The sequence below is a fragment of the Medicago sativa genome, chromosome 8 (assembly GCF_051527215.1).
Source record: "Medicago sativa cultivar Bolivia chromosome 8, Bolivia_mono, whole genome shotgun sequence".
Classification (NCBI taxonomy): Eukaryota; Viridiplantae; Streptophyta; class Magnoliopsida; order Fabales; family Fabaceae; genus Medicago; species Medicago sativa.
Genome location: NC_140756.1, coordinates 70524239 through 70549195, shown reverse-complemented (window position 1 = coordinate 70549195; position 24957 = coordinate 70524239). Strand labels below are relative to the sequence as shown.

The 24957-nt window shown below is 33.3% G+C and overlaps 2 protein-coding genes and 1 long non-coding RNA gene across 4 annotated transcripts; 2 read left to right on the top strand and 1 right to left on the bottom strand.

Annotated features, from left to right (window-relative positions):
* The first annotated feature begins 6605 nt into the window (after positions 1-6605).
* Positions 6606-9058, top strand: LOC146901065 (uncharacterized). The gene is made up of 2 exons (XR_015024227.1): positions 6606-7110; positions 8872-9058. It is a non-coding gene; the product is annotated as an uncharacterized LOC146901065 (long non-coding RNA).
* A 5328-nt stretch (positions 9059-14386) lies between these two features.
* On the top strand, positions 14387-18183 carry LOC146901064 (PLC-like phosphodiesterases superfamily protein). Of its 2 annotated transcripts, XR_015021684.1 has the most exons (9): positions 14387-14559; positions 14637-14759; positions 15132-15269; positions 15423-15521; positions 15617-15920; positions 16001-16224; positions 16324-16410; positions 17242-17722; positions 17877-18183. XR_015021684.1 is itself a non-coding variant. In XM_085733218.1 (8 exons), the coding sequence occupies exons 1-8, from the start codon at positions 14440-14442 to the stop codon at positions 17431-17433; spliced, it is 1287 nt and encodes a 428-aa protein (XP_085589344.1). In that variant the 5' UTR covers positions 14387-14439; the 3' UTR covers positions 17434-17782. The 2 variants fall into 2 exon arrangements, 1 of the variants encoding a protein (XP_085589344.1); XM_085733218.1 differs by lacking the exon at positions 17877-18183 and having other exon boundaries at positions 17242-17782.
* Positions 18184-20281: 2098 nt separating this feature from the next.
* Positions 20282-24715, bottom strand: LOC146901063 (caffeoyl-CoA O-methyltransferase 2-like). The gene is made up of 5 exons (XM_085739401.1): positions 24564-24715; positions 24359-24438; positions 21571-21715; positions 21093-21224; positions 20282-20958 (listed from the first exon to the last, which is right to left on the bottom strand). Exons 1-5 carry the CDS (start codon positions 24657-24659, stop codon positions 20665-20667), a joined length of 747 nt encoding a protein of 248 aa, XP_085595527.1. The 5' UTR covers positions 24660-24715; the 3' UTR covers positions 20282-20664.
* Between the last annotated feature and the right edge of the window lie 242 nt (positions 24716-24957).

The window sequence follows — 24957 nt, the reverse complement described above, 5'->3', positions numbered from 1 at the left end:
AGAATATTGAAAAGAAAAAAAAAGAAAGAAGAGAAATAGAGGGAGAGAGTGATGAGGGGGAGAAAGTAGTATGGTGTGAGGAATTAGGGAAGTATGGAGGGGTATTTATATGTGGGAATGGTAGTATAGGTGGTAAATACCATTAATGTGGTCAAAAAACGTTTAAAATTTGGTAGAAAACTTGTGGATTGAATGTTGAAACATTGACCACAGACCAAAAAAACGTTTGTTCTTCAGTTCTGACCACCGGCCAACGTGCGTGAGTTAACTCGCGCATAGGCCAGTGGTGCATGACTTAAGTCACGCATGGCTTACAACTTGCGTGACTTAAGTCGCGCATGGCTTACAACGTGCGTTAGTTAAGTCACGCTACGTGACTTAACTAACGCAAGGGTATATTTGGAAGCAGTGCAGGGCGCGAGCAAAAGTTGCTGGGTGGAGAGCAAAATTCATCAAACCCTGCATTGATAAAATCAGGTAGTAGCATAGAAAAAGTTACACTAATATCAACAAGCACATACCAACATACAATAGCAAAACCAATGTTGTTGAACAAAAAAATCAAAACAATACTCATAACTAAACAACGGAACAGAACACTTCAAAACCTAAGGATCCATCAACCATTGTAGCAACCAACAAAAAGACATCCCAGGGGACTACCTAGACTGATTAAAGACAGAATTAGAGACTAAACTCAAACAAAATTTTGAGCAAAGAACCCATCGCTACATGCTGAAGGACAAAACTCTCATCCTAATTAGTGATAGTATCAACATGAAGCATAAGGCTAAAACTCAAGCAATACAGAGGGCGCCTTCTATGGTACACCCAAATATATATATATATATATAGAGATAGGATCCGTTGACACCAGGTGTCAACAAATTCGTTGACACCAAATCCTATCCATTAGTTTTTTTAATCTTAATGGCCCACATTTAATCATTTTAGTATTCACGTGGACATCTTCTCGCTAAACTCACTCAATAATTATGCTCTGGTTTTTTTCGAAAAAGTCCAATGATCTTACCTTGGTTTCATTCAATTGAAATTACGATATAGTTTTTGATTTCTCAAATAAGAGCATGGCTTTTAATTTGGTGATGGCGGTAGTACAGAAAGAACCATTCTACTATTTCAATGTCTAAATGCTTTTTTGATATTTCACTTTTAGTCATTGCCTACCTCTCTCTCATTCATACTATCCCGATTGATTTCTCACTTTTCACCTTAATATTTCTAATCAATAGTAATTTACAGCAAATCGATATTAAAAAGGGGAAATAGCCATTATCATTAGGATTGATGTAAATATATTGATGTTTTGATCAGCAACAAGCAGGAGAAAAACATGACAGCGTAATTGATGGCAATGGAAAAACAAAACGGCAAAACCTAAAACAATGTGTGTTGCGGGTGATTAACAGTGAAGGCTTCACTTCTTATCGTGTGAATAATTTTCAGCCGCAAGATTAAAAAATTAGACGGATAGGATTTGGTGTCAACGAATTCGTTGACACCTGGTGTCAACGGATCCTGTCTCATATATATATATATATATATATATATATATGAGACAGGATCCGTTGACACCAGGTGTCAACGAATTTGTTGACACCAAATACTGACCGTCCGTATCATTTGATCTAAAAGCTAGAAATTATTCATTAAACAGCTCATGTGATTATTGTATCTGTTCGCCCACATGATCTCCTTCTACATGTTGGGTTTCAGTTTGTCTCTCTACTTGCAGCCCCGTCACTGAATTTTGATTATCGGTCTCCACCATTGTAGCTCCATCACTGATTTTCACCCTATCATCTCCGATTAATATCAAGAATGGTGAAAGCAATTGAGCTGTTTAGGTATTCAGGACACAGAATTATAAGCAATTCAATTTTATTCAATTGGGGATTTAGGGAAATACTAGATGCTCAATCCAAATTTCAAGACAATCGATCACATTATTTGTTTAGTTTCCAACATCCAAATTTCCACGAGATCCAAAAAATAAAAAAATAAATAATGAATATTATGAAAACAAGAAATGGGGGCTGACATCTGAAATTGAGGTTCTCGTTCATCATTGAAACTTCTAGGATTGCTAATGTCAAATGGAATTGAGGCCGATCAATTTACAGAATTATGATAGGACTTTTTCTGCAAAAATAAAAGCACCATAGCTGCCGTGCGTGAGTTTAAGGAAAAGGAAGAAGAAGAAGATTTCTTTTATCCGCTAAGGAGTCTTCATCTTAACAATTAAAGTGAATAAATGTCGTCCGTTAAGATTAAAAAAAGGACGGATATGATTTGGTGTCAACGAATCCGTTGACACCTGGTGTCAACGGATCCTGACTCTATATATATATATATATATATATATATATATATATATATATATATATATATATATATATATGTATGTACCAATACTCCAAACCAAAATGACCAATAGTTTTCTGACAGCATGGAACAAGTAAGTTTGACTGGATTTGTTGATTTAGCACTACCAAACTTGTGAATTTTGCACTTTGGGACTTTATTTTATGATATAATTATTTAATTAACTCCATTCTGCTTCTTCTCCTTCATTGCAATTATTCTTCTCCTTTGGTACCAGCATTTCAAGCGAAATTAATAGAGAGGAAAGAAATGAAGGAACGAACATAGTACCATAGTGAGAAAGAATTAATGCTATTAATTAAATGAAGTTTTGTTTAAAGATGTGACTAAATTGGTACATAGATGAACTTCTGTGTTCCCAAACAGGAAAAAGAGGTTACGTTGATGAAGAGGAAGTTGTGGTGGCGGTTACTGATTTTGCATTTCAGATGAAGGTTGGAGAGAAAATAGTGATGCCGGTTACTGATTTTGTTTAGTTTTAATTAAAATTAATTAATTAATTACTGAATAAATAATTTGTGCAATCTATGGGGTTAAATTGAATAGACAAACATACCAATACACTTTCCCTTAAGTCAATTTCTAATAATGCTGACATGAATCATTTAATTGAAATGTCACTCTTTTATTGGTCAAACATTTGGGAGTACCGAAACACTCAATTTTGTTTGGAGCACCGTAGAAATTGCCAATACAGAGATAGCAACACCAATCTTTTTTTTATCTAAAAGAGCAGGACAATTTTAAAATTACCATTATTCAAACTGTGAAGTATTCCACTGATCTCGGAGTCAGTCTATTCAATCAAACGCACCAAAAGAATAAGCAAAGAAAATTAATACAATAAGAACATTATTAGAAATTGAGTTCAATAACACAATCAATTAAATTTGCGATAAGCATAATACCTTTTTTTTGTTAAGTTTATCATGTTTTGCCTTGTGCTTAGCTTCTTTATCCAAATAATGTTGTTTATCCTGGTTAAATAATATAATCAATTTAAAAAGACAAATATTGCATAAGTTGATAATATTGCATGTGTTATAACATACTTGAGGCCTTACTTCTTACTCATGGACTTCCATGCTTCAACAACCATTTTATTAACATCAGAATTTTGTTCTACTTTAAAATTTTCGCCAAATTTATCCCTGTAATATAAAATTATTACTTACTTAATAATAAAGAAAGTAAAACAGAAAAATGTGTTAAACATAGAAGATTTACCATAAGAGAAAAAGGAAGTCGGCGGATTCTCAAACATATTTGGATCTTTCTCAACTTTGATTTTTTTAGCCTTGTGTTCTTTTGACTTGCTATAGAATTTTAAAACGAAAATTAATATGTCTATACTTAAATTTTGGACAATAAACTAAAAAGAGTAATTAAGTGGAGTGAGTTTTCCTCTTTGTGTGTTTCTTCGGCTTAACTTCGGCAAAGGCTACGGTAGGTGACCTCTTTAGGTCTCCTACCGTAGGAGACTTGACTCTTTTTTTTTTTTTTTTGAAAAGGATGTCAACCATTGGATTGGATGTATTTGAAAATTTTTAAATGGTTGAGATTTGTAGGTTATGTGACCCACAAGGATTGTATTTTTTTTTTTTTTGGTCAGAAAAAGAAAACAAGGATTGTATTTCTTAAAGATATATATTAATTTTAAAAAAACGTAATTAATTTTGGATTCACATTTAAGAAATGGTGATTTTAGTATTGCTGGAAAAATTTCAAGAAAGCTCATACGTGCCTTGTTTATTCTTTCTGGATGAAAATCCCAGCAAGCATTTCTTTTGCATATTTTCCCAACAAGCTCACACATTTAGCAATTCTTGGTCTTCACCAACTCAATGATCTTGGAAATTTTCACAAAATAAAAACTGATAAAGGACTCTGATGGAAAATTATGGTGATGGAAAGCGTTTGGCTTTTTTTGGAAAGAAAGTTTTGACTATGCACCGATTGTGGCGTGGAGAAGAAATCAAAAATTTTGGACCCTGCATGTTTAATTTTGGACCTATTTTAAAGAAAATAAAATAAACTAAAATAAAAACAAAACAAAATAAAATAAAAATAAAAATAAAGATAAAGTAAAAGATTGAAATATAAATAAAATAAAAACTAATAAAAAAAATAAAAAAAATAAGATAGATAAAATGGATCTTCAATGTGTTGATTATTAATTTTATTTTTGGTACAATATTGATTATTAAATTTACTTTTGGAATTTGTTTTATTCAAATCATTATATTGTGTTGTTATGTTGTTTCTGTTCCTGGTGAATTTTGTGTTGCCGAAATGAACATTTGTTGAGATTGTGAACACGGTGTGAGGTCGGTTAACGTTGTGGAAGAGAAGACAAAGTGAAATAAATAAATAATAAATAATGCTAATACAAACATGAATTTCATAAGGTGCGCGTTAATTCGTGAGAAAATAGTGGATATAGCTTGTGGAAACAACAGCGATCTCACGATGTCTGAAATCAAACGGACGACAACGATTCTCATGATAATTGGAAACGCCGACAATTCTGGAATGAGAGAATTGAACAATCAAGATGGGAAGAAGAATGAAGAAGAAATTGAACGTTATGTGTGTTCTAGGTTTTGGAATAGAACAAAATTTATGAACGTATATGATGGGTTGAATTTGATGTGAAATTTTAATTGTTACAAGCCCTATAGTGTAAATTAATTAAGATTGTATACCTAAATATAATTAAATAAAAATTAAAAGTTACCTTATTAAAATTGATTTTTTTTATAGAAAAATTGACTCATTTATTTGACATTTAATGTTACATTTATATATTACATTTTGATTGATTGATATCTTGAAAGGGTAAATACCTCTTAAACAAGAGAGGGTAATCTAGGTCTCACCAAAAGAGAGTAACAAACAATTGTTTGTTATTAGAGAAATATAACATATTAAATTTATTAAATAGATAACATGTGTGGAAAAAAAATAAAAATGTATTGATAGATTAAAACGAAGGTATAACAAGAAAAAAAAAATCCAAAAATCAACTTATTTAATTTGACGTTATTATAATAGTTGATATGAACTACCTGCGCATTAAATATGTGAGTAAATCGTTTATATAATTTGTAATACTTGTTGCCTACTACAGTAGGTAGACCTACCATTACATATAATATTCTTTCTCTCAACAAAAAAAAAAAAAAATTGTAATATTGCATCTCCCACCGTACATGACCTATTAAGCGTGCGCACGGTAAACGGCACCCTTAACTTCAATTAGATTGTCCAAAGTTAGAATATCTACAGTGACTGTTCCGGCCACATACTTTCCGCCAACTCCTCCGGTTGATTCACTACGCAGGTCTCTGAGGTTTGATGTTTATGGTAATAATTTTGGTTGGGGGAAGATTACTGTGTTTTTTGGGGCTGAAGAAGGTAGTATAGATTTTAAAGTTTGTCTTTCTTACGAGATTTTGGAGGCTTTGAGAAATGACAGAGTTCATGGCTCTTTCCTAGGTCATATAGTAATGTGACTGGTAATGTTCTTATTGCGATCTTGTTTTACACTTTAATTCCAATTATTGTGTTGAGATTGTTCTAATGTTGTAACTGCATTTATGTTCAATGTGTTGCTATTTCCATTTTTCTGGTCTGAAATTGTTTAGGAAATGCTTAGGTAAACAATGTTTAAGGAGCTAACAAACAAACAGGCTGCCTCACTGGTGGGGGTGAAATATCAACAGAAAATAGAGAATGCTCCAAGTTTTTTGCACTTGCACACCTATCAGACATATCATGACTGCAAAAATTGAACCGTTCATAACTGTTAGGGAGCAATGTATCGTATTGGAGAACATGGTCGGAGTCAGCAAATACTTTCATCTTTAAGGCTCACTGCTCAGAGAGCTGTGTACTGTACCGGAGTACTCGCCCATCTCTGATAGAGTCTGTAATATCCCGCCTATCAGTATCGATATTTTAACCAGACGATCGTGCCAGAGGATTAAAGTTTAAGGAAAGTAAGTGTAATGGGAAATATTTATTATGAGATGTGAGCTTATTATGGATTAAGTATCCGTGTCGGATTTAACACGTTTAAAGGCAAGGGCATAATGGTAATTTCTCGAGAAAAGATATTTAAGTGTTTTTGGGCAAGATATTTTCATAATTCTTATCCTTTTCTCTCTCTAGGTTTGGGAAACAACTCTCTCTTCCTTCTCTCTTCTTTCTCACGCCATCCTTCTCTCTTTTCTACCATAAATCTTTCCAAAGCTTCTTCCTTTCATGGCAAGTTTCTAAGTTAGGTTCCCTCATGATCTTTTGAGCTTAAGAAGACTTGAATTTTGTTTGATCTCTCTCTTTATTTCCCCTCTCAAGAAAAGATTCAATCTAGGGTTTGGTTATTATTAAGAAGTTATGGTTTTAGATTGTTGGATGGAACTTATGTTGAATATGTTTCATGGAATTGGTGAACTAAGCAAGAACAAGAATGGATTGGAATGGAAGTTTGAGTTGACTTGGAAGCAAGAGTTAAGGTTTGGTTCTTGGTGAGGTAAAAGATGATTCAAGTATGGCTTCTTAATGGTCAAGGATCAAGATGATTAGGTTTCAAGGAAGAACAACAAGTTTGAGTGGTTTGAGCAAAGGAATCAAGTGGGTTAAAGCTAGGGTTTTGGGCTTGGTTGAGCTTGTGATTTGATGATGCTTCAAGAACTTCATTAGGTGAGTTCCTTAGATAGCTTACCACCCTTGGTTTATGTGTTTCATTCATGTAAGGAAACTATATGAATTCTAGGGTTTAAAGTATAAGTTAGTTGCCCTTTTCTTACCATGCTTGTCATACTTGTATACACTTGTTCCATGACTGTTTTTATAGGTTTCTAATGATCCTAAGAGTCACATAGCACTTGGAGATGCTTGGTTTGAGATTTTTAAGTCAAAAATATCAATTTTGAAGTTGCAGGACTGTCACAGCTCGCCACGGCGAGCAAATAGCTCGCGAGGCGAGCTAGGAGGCCGAACAGGGGGTCCTGCTCGCCCCCAACTCGCCATGGCGAGTAGGAGCTCGCCTCCCACACCAATTTACTCGCCTAGGCGAGCTACACAGTGGGGAAACCCATTGTTTGTTCGCCTCAGGTCGTTTCGGCGTTTTGCGAGCGGTTTTTTCTTGTGCAGTCTTTTTAAGAGAAGTAAACCCCTCAAACCAAGGTCCTAATTGTTAAGCTTTGAAAGGAGACTTTCTTTTAAATGAACCAAGTGTTTGGCAAGTATGGTAAAGCATGGTAAGCGAGACTATGAAGGTTGATTCGGGTAGCAAGATAATCTTTAAGGAAAGGGAAGAACTAGAGCCTCGGTATTGTTATCGAGAACTAGAATAGTTAGAAAGAATAGAATGCTTTGCATTAGTAATATGCTTGATAGACGCGAGGTAATGAGAGTATTATCTTCGCATAGAAGCAAGTGCCATACGAGTATGGCAAGACGTGAATTGATTTTATATCCATTCACAAAGTAAGTTGAGCAAGCATATAGTTACCTCTAGTGGGATCGTCTAGGGATCCGAGGTAAAGAGTTAGCATGTTTAAGATAATTTTCATGCATAAGACTAAGAATTTTAAGAAAGAAAGAGTGTCATGTCTCTTGTTATCCAAATCGGATTCAAGGGGTTCCCCAAGGGGAATGGTTAAGCCGCAAGGGAGCCGCATTTCACTAAGTTAAGGTGTCGTGTCTTTTGTATTCCTTCCAAGGTTGGGTACAAAAGGTTCTCCAAGGGGAATGAGGTAAGCCGTAAGGGACCCGCACGTTCACTAAGGGAGTCCGGTGCGCTCTTGCTAAGCATATCACCGGTAGTAAGGGATTATCTTCCGGGGTTACTCCACTCGGGACTAATCCGTAAAATGAACTCAGATAAGTTGTTTGTTACACGCTAACATAACCAATGAAGCTAACTATGCATATCTATTATACATGTTTATGTTATGTCATAGAGCCTTGACGTAGATCGTCAAGAACAAGTAGAGACTTGGCGTAGTTCGTCAAGAAGTAGTAAAATAGCAAGAATCACTTAGGTGATAAGAGATGATATGTTGTAGATACAACATATTAAGCAAGTAGAAGCAATTAAAGAAAGATATGCCGACGACGATCTTAGGTTACCCCTAATCGTCCGGTTTAGAATCGTGTCATGATAGAGATATAAGAGAGCCTTGATGCTTAGAGTGTACTCTTGGCAATGCGGTTTTAGTACCCCCTTCACCGCCATGACACGTATAGCAGAGAAGCCTATAACAAGTTAAGAATATTAAGACGGCCCTAGCAAGCACCGCCGTCTAAGAAAGCAAGTCCCCACACACGTATAATCAACCGGCAGGTTGTATTGTAGACACGTGGTGACCGTAGGTTTCCCCCGTGGTTGCCTATAGCCTAGGGTTAGGTGGAACTCACTGAGACATTATGTCTCATCCCAATCCTTATTTGTTTCAGATATCAGGATGGTTTAGCAAGCTAGTAGCCGAATGGATGTTTCAGCAAGTGTTCGTTCGTACCAGCTGCAGCATGGCATGGATGTTCAAGGATGCATATGACATATTTTTAGAAAATTGAGTTGTAATTTATTGTACGAACGCATTTGTTGTATATAATATTCATTCGAAGTTTTTATGTTGTAAAATTTTAATGTATCCTGTACTAAACTAATACACCTGCTAGACTTTCTAGATACGTCTAGTATGGGTGTTACAGAGTCGGTTTGCTAATTTGCTAAGCATTAGCGTGTCTTTTGCATGTACGTATCCTCAAATTGACATCATCACGGCATCACCACTGCCCTCGGTCCAATCCCAGGTTGATTATGTTTTAGGACGAGAACAAGCAACATATGCATTGCTTGAAAACTCATCCGCCTCTAGTTTAAGCAGAGACATAGTTTTCAAACAAGACTTGTGATAATTCATTGCTTTCTCACCCCATGAGAGTGCGTAGAAATCATCCAGAGGCCACTAGCGTGGACAAACATACATAATCAGGCACTATTATGGTTTTCAAACAAGACTTGTAATAATATTTTGGTTGCTTTCAATATATAATCAGGGACCCATCTTCGTGTAGTAGACAGTCATGGCATCCATGAACAATTGGTCATTTCCCACAGCCTCTAAAATATCATAAGGAAGACAAACTTCAACATCAATATAAATACTACCTTCCTCTGCAGGACGGATCCAGACTTTAGATACATGTGGAGCTAAAATTTCAAATTAATAATAATGCAAACTAAATATTTTTTTAATCAACAAATATTATTCTCGTCGAGATTGTGTAAAAAACACAAAAACTCGCGGATCAAATAGTCTAAAATACAGTAGTGTGCTCTTACAAAGGTGCTAAAAACAAAAAAGCAAGCACATGCCAAGCCAATACTTAGCAATTCCATAAAAATAAACACTATGCAAGCCAAAAATGCTTACTGCTAAAGTGACCACACAAAAGCAGCAGCACACCAAAATTATGGGGATGGGATTGAAAGTTGAGAGATAGGATGAGAAGAGGGCTACTTCTTTTGTGTTTTATCAATTATATAAAAAAAATAAAAGAAAAAAGGAAAAAACATGTGGAGCTTTAGCTCCACATGGCACCAATGTGCATCCGCCCCTGAGTCTGCACCACCAAACACAGTACCTTTACCAATAGTTTTTATTTGCAAACCCATTCCTAACTGTAATAGGCTTTTACCCCAACCAAAGTCATTACCGTAAAAATTGAACCGTGGTGAACTGTTTGCAATCAACATATTGCTTCTGGACATCATACCCGGCAATATTAGCAACAAGAGTGAATATTAGAGAGAATGTTCAAAATAGAGTGTCGCTAGCATTACTTTTATAACCAATACTTTTTGTGATATATGATGCACTGATGCGGACAGGGACATCAGACACGATGCTGATATGTTGACATTGATAGTAATTTGAGCATGAGCAATGCTATATCTCTAGAAAAATAACATCAAGAATTCTTCAAAAATAAAGAATAGTCAATCACAATGCACTATTTGCCACAATTCAAGGAGGTGTGGCTGAAAAATAGGAAGTGGACAAATAAATCATCCAATTAAAATTTGCCAACTGTGTCTTGAAAAATTCTTGAAGCTATTTTTCTTGAGAAGTAGCATTTTCCTTTGAGCATATTTGAATTATTGAATGTAGTTATATGTTGACATTGGTTGTAATTAGATTAATTTAACTACCTATTATATTGCTTATTAATTATTAGTTTAAATAGTTTAGTTATTTTAATTATTAATTAGTTTGACTAATTTAATTTTTAATATCTTAAGATTATGGATTAAAATGTGGTGTTCAACTCATGTATAATTACTTTGAATGTAATATGGATAATTTTCCGAACTCTCCTCATAGAACACTTGTTCAATATACTAAAATCCACTCTCTCTCCATTCTATAGTAGACTAAGTTACAAAAGCTTTTCACATTTTTTACTTCATATAATAGTAACTCAACCGTGTATGCATTATATTATTAATCACACCGCAATGCATTACATTAGACTAGAATGGATTACGAACCACACTAGACAGAAAAATTTAACAAACACATTACTTTAATCAACATAATCACCATTGATTTACTATAGCCATATAAAAAAATTGTAACGTTTATCGTGCACCTAAACAAATTATAAAACAACGTCAAGAAAAATAATAATAATAATAAAACACTTCCCAATTTCTTACTATCATTGCATGTATCTCATGACATTCCTCCAAGTATAACCTATAAAAAAAAATTATTGTGTAATTTTTCATATTCATACTCACCCTTTATAACCACAACTAAGTCAAAATAGGTACATTTTCTTCTTCTTGAGCTTGATGTGGAGATGGAATTCTCTCTTGAGCTACTTGTCTTAGAACTTGAACTTGGACTTTCTATTGTGTAAAACCATTTTCTTCTTCTTCTGGAGTTTCTTAAACCACATTTTGTCGATGTTGTTAGCCTTTCTTTGTGGTAAATCGGTGGGTTTAATCGGAACGCGTGTAGCCTTGCATAAAGCATTGATGAGGCTACAATGCTAGCCTCTTCCAGTCATTTGCAATTATCCTCCCCACGTTTATGTCGTCTCTTTCAATAATTGTTTGTACACCAATCGCGGTGACCAATTTGAATTCCGAAGCATTCCCACAACTTTACTCCCTCCGTCTCACAATAATTGTCTCTTTACCACTTTTTTTTTCCTCAAAATAATTGTCACTTTAGAATACCAATGCAGCATTTATTATTTTTTTCCCATTATTATACCCTTATTTATTGAATTTCATCCAACTTAACTACCCCACTAACTACAATTAATAAGGGTGTTTTAGTAAATGAAACTAATTTTACCATCAAAATCAACAAAATTAATCATTTCCTTAATAATCGTGCATAAACCTTAAACGACTATTATTTAGAGACGGAGGGAGTATAAATTAGAAACAAACTATGTTCCCCAAGTCTTTGCTAGTCGCCTCGTATCCTTTTGAAAATATTTTCTAGGAAAACATCCTTCGACATGCTTCAACGAACCCGCTTCGGGTACACACAAGGCATCCTTGATTTCCTTCAAAGGTCCCTCTTCCCTAGTCTCCTCCAATTCCACCCTTCTTCTTTCAACATGGCACATTTTCGGTGCTTGAACTCCAAGTACATTGTTGATTGTATTCTCATCAAAAGGCACCAATTTTCCATGAACATATTATTCCCACACTCTTCCTCTTCCCAGAAAAATAAATTGTGTTTGCAAGAAATTCAATTGCAGTTGATCGATTGGAATCTTGAATCATGATATTCATCTTCTCCCACCCACTTCTCTTTAATTCTTCATCCACTTCCAAGCAATCTCCTCTCTTGAAAGCATGTTCTTCAACAAATTGCTTGTGACAAATTTTTGAAAACCTTGTTGCTTTCTTTTCCCTAGGAAATTTTTTTTCATCATAAGTGTGTTACTCGGGTGTTGACTCTCTTGCTCTTTTTCCTCCCCTAGCCATGAGGGTTTTCTTTTGAAATTGGTTAAAATGATTGGGTTTTTGCAAAGTAAAGTGATTTGGGGTTTTGGAGTTTTTTTGAAGTAAAGAGGGTTAGGAATTTTTGTGAAAGATAAGATGAAGGTTGGAATATTGTTGAAGATTTTGTGGTTGTTTAAAGGTTTGCTGACTGGAAAGCTAATTGAAGTGTTTGGTAAAATTAACGGCTATCTAGCTTATAAATGTAAAATGACACAAAAAGACATATACCACCCTATTTTTTATGAAGACAAGAACAACATACATTTTTTGTATATTGTTACAAAAATAAATTAATAAGGGTAAAAGTGGACAGAAAAACAATAAGATATAAGTTCAAACGCTACTTGAAATAGCGTCTGAAAAATAAGTTATAAGCTCATGAAATAAGCTATAAGTATGTTGTAAAAAGACAGTACCAAACATGACTTTTTTTTATCATACGAGCTTATAAGCTATCGGCTATAAGCTATAAGCTAGTTTCATGATCTTGTCAAACAGAGTCTTAATAAGTGTGAATTGATTTTTTTTGGCTTATTTAAGAAGGAATTATTCACTTTAAAATGAATTTTGCTTGTCCTCCACAACCTCGGTGCTTGGTTGGACGCTGTCCCAAGACAAACAACTTCAAAATATTTCTTCTAAATCTAAACTCCATCAAACATGTCTTCCACAATGTCTTAACAAAAGTATTTTAACGCAAACCATGTTTTCCACAATGTCTTCCCCAAATTTTTAATCCATTACCAATTAACATGTATTCTTATCTTATTTCTATTTCAAATTTTTAAAATGAAATTGGATGATCATGATTCAATAAAATAAAATAAAAAATTAACTACATACACTACATTGTTGTAAAACTATTTTACACATATATCAAATCAAGTATTGTTGGTCTTTTTGTAAATATAAAAACCCAGAATCATTATATTTATTAATCAACCTAACAACACATGATTGAATACATTTTGTCAAAAAAAACACATGATTGAATACATAAAATAAAACTATGCATCGACATTATATACTCCCTCTGGTCACATTTATAAGCAAAAAACAACTTTTTAGGTACATTGAATAACTAATGTATCTAGTTTATAAATGTGGTTAGATACATTAGTTATTCAATGCAGGGACGGACCCACGTCCAACATATTGAGGGCCAAGGCCCTCACTGCTTTTTCAACATTTCTTTACCTATATATACTACTATTCCATTGATGAATAAATTGATGAATGATAAAAGGCTTACATTTAATAAACTAAATTAAAATTACACAAAATTTGCTTCTTAACTTAATTTTAGGTAACATTTTAGTCCCAATTTAGTCATTTATGTTATAAAATATCAACATAATTGTCCTTAAAATCAAAAACTACAAAACAATTTATCAAATTCATAAACAAATACAAATCTTCATCATGCAAACCTAGAAAATCAGATTATATTGAAAAATCTCATAAAAATTGATAAGATGTTGTCATTTTATAACATAAAGGATTAAATCGGGACGGAAAAAGATGAAGGACGAAAGTGTTGCCAAAAATTAAATTAAGAGATGAACTATGTAATTTTACAATAAACTAAAAACCAAATAGTGTATATCTTAATTCCCAAATTGCAAACCCCATTCCATCAGAAAACATGGCAACTGCAACTAATGAAATAGTTTTCTTTATTACGAGTATATGAAATTGTTTTCTTTATATTACGAGTATTTACTAGAATTGGATGCAAAGTTACATAGAAGATGAATGGTTAAATAATTATTTACTTATATTTATGTGGCCTACACTACTTAAAATTTCTGGGTCCGTCTCTGATTCAATGTATCTAGAAAGTTGTTTTTTGCTTATAAATGTGACCGGAGGGAGTACCATTTTACACCCAAATTATCAATCACTATATACTTGAACACTTGAACCATCTATTTTGGTTATTTCATAGTGCTCTTCTGCAAAAGTTACCTCTACCATAGTTACCTACCATGTATTCACATTACCGTTCAAAATGCAGAGCACTAACCACCACCATCTTCTTCCTTTTACCACTCATCTCTTCCCTTTTCTTCACCTCTTCCACCGCTTGTTCCAACGGCAATTGCCAGGTTCTGTTTTTTCCTTTCAACACAAGAGATCCATCAAAATTTGCTTTCTTTCTATGATTCTGAACTGAATTTAGCAGGTTTTGGAAGCTTGTTCTGCTGCTACGGATTGTGGGTCGGGGCTTTTTTGTGGTAATTGTCCTGCTTTGGGTTTGAACCAACCCATCTGTACTAGAGGGCAGCCTGTAATTCCTACATCTACTGTAAGTTCCTTCTTTTTAATTATAGGGACTTTTATTCACATTTGTAGCTAAAAAAAAAGCAAGTGGGTTGTTGAAAAATTTAAGCTTTTTGTGATATATGATGCACTGATACAAACACGGACACCAGACACGATGCTAACATGTTGACATTGGTAATAATTTGAGAATATTTGAATTATTGAATGTAGCCATATGTGTTAGGAGTCTGATATTAGACTCGACACTGACATGTTGACACTGATAATAATTTAAGAATATTTGAATTATTGAATGTAATCACACGTGTCAGGAGTCAGATACTAGACACGACTTTTTCAATTTGAAGTGTGATTGTGATTGTGATGATACTTTAGCTTTTGAGGCATGCTGCAGGTGAATGGGTTGCCCTTCAACAAGTATTCATGGATAGTGACTCACAATGCCTTCAGCATTGTCGATTCGCCGCCCCTGCCGGGTGTTCAGAGACTAACCTTTTACAATCAAGAAGACACTGTAACTAATCAGTTGAGGGTATGTGTATATTGTTAACAGTATTGTGTTTGTAAATGCATGCTTTTTATGGATTAAGTTGGATTCTATTATAATTCAGCTTGACAAAAGTATATTTTTGTGTTTTGGGAAATTAATTATGTGTTTACTGTTTGTTTGTTTTTGATGATATAGAATGGAGTGCGAGGACTAATGTTGGATATGTATGACTTTGAAAATGATATTTGGCTCTGTCATTCGTTCCAAGGGAAATGCTTTAACTTCACTGCCTTTGTAATCTAACTCTAGCCCTCTTTGTTATACTGATTTTACAATCTAAGATTGCATTTTGTGCTTTCATGGTTACATTGAAATGTTCTCGATTTCAGCAACCTGCAATCAATACTTTGAAAGAAGTGGAAGCATTCTTGACGCAAAATCCAACTGAGATTGTTACCATCATAATTGAAGACTATGTACGTACTCCAAAAGGTTTGACTAATCTTTTCACAAGTGCTGGATTGGATAAGTATTGGTTTCCCGTGTCAAAGATGCCAAAAAAAGGTAATGATTGGCCCACTGTAACCGAGATGGTTCAAGCGAATCACCGACTTGTTGTTTTCACTTCCGATGCTTCGAAGGAAGCTGAAGAAGGAATAGCTTATCAGTGGAAGCACGTGGTTGAAAATGAGTGTAAGCACAATATCATTTCGACGCATATATACTCTATACATGATTTGTAATGAAAAAACTCATAATTCACTTGTTTTCAGCTGGAGACCCTGGAGTTCAGAAGGGTTCTTGCCCACATAGGAAAGAATCAAAGGCATTAAACTCTAAAAGTGCGTCGCTTTTCTTGATGAATTACTTTCCAACATATCCAGTTCAAGCTGACTCGTGCAAAGAGCACTCCGCTCCACTTGCTGAGATGGTGAATACATGTTATAAAGCTGCAGGGAATGTGGTGCCTAACTTCATAGCTGTTAACTTTTACATGGTATTCCTTAATGTTCATTGTTGTTAATAGAAACTTATTATGATACTTATATAGCACACACGTTGCAAACAATTTAATTCTGATTGAAATTTGATGCAGAGGAGTGATGGAGGCGGTGTTTTTGATATTGTGGATAAAATGAATGGCCACTCATTGTGTGGATGTAGTACAGTTGCTGCTTGTCAGGTTTGTCTACGTTTCTTGCCTTTACCATTAGTGTCTGAAGCTTCAGATTTCTTTTAACTACTTGTTGCTGTGTGTCTTCTATTCCCAAACTAATAACTGGAAACCTATTTGATTATTGTTTTACACCCCGTAGAAATTTTCCAGATTTTGATAATTTACAAACTTTAATAGTAATTTATTTGAAATGTTCGTTCACATGAGCAGAATATCCAGAGGATATTCTTTGAAGCTTGATTATGTATTTGTTGAGCATTAGATCACAGTAATATAACTTGTCCTTCCGAACATAGGATCAGGTAATTGGTCAGTCAGTCACCTCATTTAAAGTTTATCCACGTTTTTTTGGGGTATAAATCAGTGTTGTAAAATGTTGCTGCAATAGCGCTATAGCGTAGTGGAATTTGAACAAATTGCTATTGTTCTTTTATACTCTATTTAGTACAAAATATTGTCAAATAGTGGCGTTATAGTGCTGTTGTGTAGCAGGTTTCGAACAATCCTCTATTTTCAGCGATATACGATTGACAACACTGATATAAATTTGTTTCTATAATTCTTGAACTGACAATAATTTGATAAGACAAAAGAAAGGTTTAGTCACTTGAGGGTGAAGGTGAATTTTCATTGTGTATTTATGTTGAAAGCACTGAAAACATCATTAATATGTTTGAATTGATTGTATCTCAAAATTTCATTTTAACCATGTTCCCTTTCTGTCCTAGAAATTTTAAAAATATACTTATCTAACTAAAGTCTTTATTAGACACCAAAAAGTTATTTGTTTATAAAAATGAAAAGATTAACGGTTACGTGGTTACTGAAATTTTGCAGGCAGGTGCGTCCTTTGGGTCTTGCAAGAATATTTCTGTACCTAATACAAGTCCAGTGAGCAACACTGGTGGAGGTGGAAGCTTTAATGGATCTGTTCAATTCTCTCAATCTGCTTCGCCTGTCCATTACCCAAATTGCGTGTTTGTCTTCTTGTTTTACTTCCTGCTCACTGCAGTCTTGTTGAAACTATGATCACTAAGCATTATCATATGGCTCGAGCTATGAAATTCATTGAACCGTTGCTAGGTTAGGAAATTAGTAATGTGTTTGGAAGCTTTAACCTCCGTGGTGTCACCTTGCATTTATGTTAAAGGTACTAGCTTTGAGTTGACCCTGTGTCTAGGTGTTTCCACCGTATATCCAAGCCTACGCTAGATAGGCTTTTGTTTATGCTTAGGCTAAATTCATGGATATTTAAGTCATCTGTGGTAAAATGTAATCAAGATAGATCAAGAGCTTATCTGAGCTATAAGCAGTTCAGGTATGTTATATTCTTTGGCTGTAGAAATCAAGTTCTAAATATTGCAACTTTTTTGGATGCACTCTTTTCTGTCATTGCACTCTTTTGTTGATGTGGATCTAATGGACCAAGCTATGATTAGTTAATCAAATTCTTTTGAATTGAACTCATTTAGGTGCTTTAATGATGCTACAAATTTTACATGTTGTATTGAACACTTACTCATCATTCATCAATCATCACGGTCAAGTTGGATTGGATATTTTTTTTCTCTCTCCTGGGAAGTTTGTGATTCCACCAGCTATAATTGGTAGCTTTTTCACTTTTGTTTGTATAAACAGCATAATTATGCGCTTATGGCATAACCACTTATCATATAAGTGCACTTTTCATATAATTGCTTATGTATAAGCTATTTCTATTACAAAAGATAAAACAATGTCAAACTGTATTCATGAGTTATAAAGATGTTTTTATAAGCCATCCTGGAGAGCTTATGAAAATAAGCTGACAACCGATTATATACATGTGTTTATATAAGTGTTTACATCATTAGATAAACTCAATTAAGCCAATCCTAACATACCCAAAATGAGCTTAGCCGTACGTGTTTATGGTGATGAGTCCATTTTTCCAATGGTTTCAAAAAAAGTGGTAAGAGTTACTTATGATGCCAAATAATTGAATTATGTATTAATGATTTATGATGATTGCAGTTGTGGGTTCAATACACTAGTTTATGTTAAACCTCATATAGATTTATAAGCTTTTAGATGTATCATGGAGGGGTTCATTTATATGTTTTAATGACTGCATATGCATAAGATAAGATGACTTTACCAATGATATCCTATGCCAAAGTACACTCTTTTCCTTTTTTATGTTGTGTCTGTCACTCTCTGTATATGTGTATATGTTTTGTATGCCTTTCGTAAATTAGGATATTTATTTCATCATGTTATTTAGGGTATGGATATGTTTTGAACCAAGTGATTGAGTTTGAGTGGTTAATGAGTTTCAATTAAAAACGAACCATTCAGAGGAATCTGAGTTTGAATCTTGGTTAGAAAAATTATTGACTAGATTTTATTTACATTTTGACCGAACTCCAAATCTCCGAAGCACGTCCCCTGCCCCTGAGGAGACTCAAGAAAAAAAAACTTAAATTTGAGATTGTAATGTAAAGACTACAGAGAAAGGGGAGAGAAATTCATACAAATATGTTTATTGGTTCACTTTTAACTTAGAAGACAATCCAATCCCATCATTTGATGATATATTCACTAACGCATCTTGGTTACAAGCTTTATATAATCACTCATTTCATTATTATTTTAACTAAAACCTCTTTACTCTTTATATTTATTCTAATTTCTCCCTCAAAAAAAAAATTATTCTAATTTCAAATAAAGCAGGTATGTTATAATTGCAAGGCAAAAAAAAGGGCCATCGTCACTAGTAAAGATCGGACATCGTCATGTTGTAGTTTTTTTTCTTTTCTATATGCGAGAAAAGTACTTCCAACATTTCCTTAATCAAAACTTGTTTGATACAACGATTTATACTACCATAATTTGAAAACTAGCTTGAAATGTAGCCGTCTTTACAAGAGCGTGAGCAACCTCATTCACTTGTCTCTTGACACACTTAACACTAGAGTGTTCATAAAAAGATGAAAACATGTTCCTGCAATGGCGTATAATGTCATCAAACTCAGTGAAGTCACTTGAAAAGGACGAAAAACTATCAACAATTAATTATTGAGGAGTGATATTTTGACAACCAATTTCCAACAACTTTTGGTGACAACCTTTTCTCTCTCTTTCTATTGGACAATGACAATAGAGAGAGAAAAAGGAAGAGAGAGAATAAAAGTATAATGAGAGTATGAGAGAGAGTTGTCACAAAAGTTGTTGAAAAATAGATGTTCAAATATCATTTCTCTTAATTATTGGTCCCAACTTGTTTCAGATGCTCCCCATAATGGCGTCGAAAGTAGGTGTATTTTCTATGGTGAGCAGCTGCAGAATTTAACAATTACCACAGAGACATATGATTTGTCTGCAATATTGCATAACATATTAAAATAAGTAGTCCTTCTCCAAATCGTACACTATTTTTAAAGTCATTTTTAATTAAGTTTTATTTTAGTTCTATTAATTTAGTATTTAATTTAGAGTCATTTAAATAAATTGGTATTTTCTTATTTATTGAGTCAAGTAATGTATTAGTGCCTATTATTACTATGGTCAATGATGAGATAATGAAAGTGTGACATATTTTGAAGTGTTGAACAGTGATGATAAAATCACAATATCATGGGTTAATTATCATTAAAGAAATATTAACTAGTGCCCCGAGGCACAGTTTTTTCAATTGATATGTATCTCGTGTAAAAAAAATGTACACATATATTTAATCATTTTGTTATGTTAAAAATTAAATCAATACTAAATAAATCAAAATCAAGTCTAGAAGAATATTGTCAAATGAGGATGACATACATCGGCATTGCTAGAGTTTTTTTTTTATTTATTTGTGAGAATATTACTAGAGTTCTTATTTTGAGAGAATAATATATTTTTGATAGAAGTAGAAAATAATATTATATTATAAAATCCAACTGAAGAAAAAAAAACATCCATAGTGGCTTCTTTGGCCTCTTATTACATTAAAAAAATTACAAAAGTGGCAAGTACGTATTGCTTCCGTCCTAAAATGTAAGCAAAAATAGGTCAACATAAGTTAATGTATTTGATACAAATTTTGAACCACTTACATTAATTTGTGCTGACCAATTTTTGCTTACATTATAAGACGGAAGGAGTACGTAGTAGGTGAAACATTCATTTGGATACTCTAACCAAACTTTTCCAATGGACAAGAATGAAGCAAAGATTAATATCAATAACAAGAAAACCAAATTCTCCATGCACACAAATTAATCATCACAAAAGGAGGGATCAGCTGATGCGGCGGCACAGGGTAATGCCATCACCGACCGGGAGCTGACAAATCTCAACCCTTGAATCATTAGCTAAATATTTGTTGATCTCAATCACATGACCACGTAAACGTTTAACGAAATCCAGCATAGGAGCATCATCTGGAGCAGCAACTGATCCAAACCATAAAGTATTATCGTATCCAATCAATCCTCCAACTTTAACAAGATCAATAACCCTCTCATGATAGTTTAAGTAATTATCCTTATCAGCATCCACAAAAACAAAATCAAATGCCCCCTTGTTGTTTTCCTGCAAAATTAATGGACACCAATTCAATTAATCCTAATATATTATATCCTAAGTTTGTAAAACGTGCATGGATGAAATAAAGTTGGACTTATATAAAAATGAAATGAAGTTGGTGGCAAATGATGCAAACGCACGTCTTGAATAAGTTGGTCAAGAAGAGGGAGAGCATGTCCTTCTCTAAAATCAATCTTGTGAGCAACTCCAGCTTTTTCAATTATTGGCAGTCCCAGCTCATAGTATTCACGACTCACGTCCAAAGCCAATACCTAATAAGATTAATAATCAAATCAATCATGAGTTAATCATTATTTCATGATGATGATTAATTAGGTAGATATTTATTTTTAATTATACAGTATATTCCTTCTTACTTAAACAACCGTTCAATATTAATTCTTAACAACTCATTTTAATGTTCTTATAAAACAAGTTCCTATAAGATGTTTGAGGAACAATATTATTATTTTTATTATTAAGTACGAATTTCATTAGGTAATATATGGTCTAATGTCTCTCCCTTCCTAACTAAATAAATAAAAATCGCAATTACAATGACAATAATATGCAGTACAATATTAAAATTTAATTATATTTTGTAAGGTGGAGCCTTACCTTTCCATCAGAAGGAAGGGCAAGAGCTGTGGAGAGCAGAGAGTAACCAGTGTACACACCAATTTCCATTGTGTTCTTTGCATTGATGAGCTTAATCAACATTCTTATAAGCTGTCCTTCATCGGCAGGTGTAGCCATAAGGTTCCTGTTTTTTACATCATGTATATTATTGATTAATAGTCTTTTTGAGACGCTAAAGTTACAACAAAATTTATATTGATAATTTTGTCCCGGCCTGGACTTCTGATACAACAAAAAAAATTGGTTTGATTGAAAATCAAGGTTAAAGTTAGTTTATAAACAACATTAACACTTCTCTATGTGTGAGGTATCTTTTACATAATAATAAACCCCGAGGGTTTTGTACCAATACCTCAAAGTAGACACTACCTCGTAAATGCAGCTTGAGGTTGAAACATTGACGTCGTATGTGAGAAAAGAAAGTTTAAAACTATATAAAAGGGTTGACGGACCTTTTAAACCCTTAGGGCCTGTTTGGTACACATGATATGATAGAGACATGATAAGATTAGAAAATGGATAAGGAAAGGATAGGATAGTGACATGATAGACACTTATCCTATCATGCGTTTGGTGCACACATGATAAGAAAGATGATTGAGAACAAAAAATTCATTTAGTTTAATTAAAATTATGAGGAATTGAACTTTATTGAATATTTTGGGAATTGAATCGAAATTGAATTGATTGGAATTGATATTAATTTAAATCAATAATGAATCCCCAACTCAGCTGCTTGAGTAAAGAATTGATATTGAAATAAAAAAACTCAATAGTACTGCATGTCGAAATCATTATGAGGAATTGAATTGAAATAAAAAATTGAAAACAAAAAATTAAATTGAAGAGAAGAAGAAGAAGATCACGAAATGAAAACTAAGGATAAAAAAGGTTTAAATTATCAGCGAAAAATTGAATTGGGTAGAAGAAGAAGACCACGAATTGAAGAGAAGAAGAAAATCATGTTGAAAGCAAAGCAACAACACATCTCGTTGGAGTTGAAATCAATTGGGAAGAAAATCAATAAAAAAATGAAAAAAGAAAAAAACATGAAGAAAGGTAGAAGTACTAGGAGTCGAAGGAGGTATTGTGAAAATAGATGGTACACGTGTTTGATTTTATGCTATCATGTTGCTAACCCACCAAAAACTAAGGATAAAAATAACAAAGGAGGAGTAAGATAGGATTAAAAACAAGTTTAAGTTATCCTTTCCTGTTGATGCACCAAACAGCAGATTGAAACAGGATATGATAGTCTTATCATATCCTGTCTTCTTATCCTATGCACCAAACAGCCCCTAATATGACATTATTATTGTAAAAAAAATAATCTTTAATTTGATGGAAACATTTTTTGGAGTGGAAAAATAAACTAGAAACTTGTGGGGAAAAAAAAGAACAGGAAACTTGGACTTGCAAAATCCCGAGAAACACGGCGAAGAGAAAGGAGTTTTTATATTTATTGTTAAAATTAAGAAAATTGAAGTTTACAAAACTAACCTTCAATTTAAAATTGGTTTCAAATAGTTAAATTGGTTTTTTTGTTAAAACTAAGTGGGAGTAGGTTTGTTAACTTACTCCTTCATAATTTTTCATAATTTTAAGTGGGTAAATAATTATTTATTTTAGAGGAACACGGTAAATAATTTGTGCCTGTTTAATAATCAAAAAGCAGTCCTCGTAAATTTAGTTCAGTTGGTATGAACAATGCATACTATATACAAGGTACGGGGTTCAAACTCCACCACTAAAAGAATCAAAAAGCAATAATTTGTGTATGAATTTTCATTGGTGACCTTCTTGTGGGGTCAACCACAATAATCATGTGAGGGTAAAACATTAATTATCATAGTATTATTATTAGTATAAAAATACTCCCTCCGTTTTAAAATGAGTGTCGTTTTAGGTGTTTACACACATATTAAGAAATGCAATGATTAAAAGAAAGAGAATAGTTATTTTACCAAATTATCCTTATTAACTATTGGTTAGTTTTAAAAGTAATATTTTGGAAGTAGTGTGCAGAGTATTAATTGAAGGGTACAATTGAAAAGAAAAAGTTATTATTGCATTGGAAACTGAAAGCGACACTCATTTTGAAACAAATTTTTTTGGCTAAAGCGACACTCATTTTGAAACGGAGGGAGTAGTTAAAGAAGTGGGGTCAAGTGACCCCAATGAGCATTGAAAGAAGTGGAGTACTTTAAGACACAAAGTTGCGTGGTCTTTGCAAAGTCACAAAATTGTGTGGTCTTTGCACAAGATCACAAAACGGACAATACTTTTTTGAAGAAAAAAACGGACAATACTTTGAAAATGTCATTTGAGGTTGGAACAAATTTCATAACTTATTACATATATGTAGTACAAGTACATATGAAGAAAAAAAAAGTAGTGCTAGTATATATTTTTGCATCAATAATATAGTTACTGAGAAAAAAAGTATGTATTTGATCATAATCTTAATTTTTTTAGAAAATAATCATAATCTTAATTATTAATTGAGCAATTATCACTACAATTTACTTTATTGTTTTAATGTAAATATATATTTTGAATAAGTGAGGTGTTCAGATTTCGAGCTCCGGTCCCTACATATAACAATGTATGTTCTTGTCAACTTAGCTATGCTCAAGGAGACATATATCACTCACTTTAAACAAGTGAAAATAAGCATTCCCCAAAATAGCATATACTTATTATGGAACACACAAAATTGTCTATTTTTCATTATAAGGAGAGAAAAACAAACAGCGTATGATCTTACCGAGGGTGTTTTTCTGTCATCTCACGGAGCTCCTTCAAGCTAGGGTGTTCATTTGGAAACACACTTGTGTCAAGTATATACTGCACAAGTTTATGACAAAGCACAACTTAAGTGTTAGCAAATATAAGAGACTTAGCAATTGATGAGTTTAAATTGCAACTAGTAAAAATCTTGAACAAGAATTATGGTCTTGTGGAAAGTGAACCTGATAAAGTGCATCACTTTGAAGGAGAGTCTTGTGAGTAAGATCTGTTTGTCCGATGATTTGGTTTTGTTGTTCCTCTCCATTATTGATAGCCATCTCTTGTACTGTTTGTCTTAATGTTGTTTTACTATGAAAAGCTCTCTCTAGATGATGAAGAATAAAGCTCCAAAAAGCTGTTCTATTTATAGATAAGAGTGCGGTATCATAGACAATTTTATATATTTTTTTAAAATAAATAAATAGGTGAATTGACTTCTAAAAATTTATCACGATGAGAGCAAAGCTCAAGGTTTATAAAACAAACACCGACAGATATATTTACAAATCACATATCAATTCCCTCAACAAAAAAAAATCACATATCAACAAACATTATATTTTTGTTCGATAAACA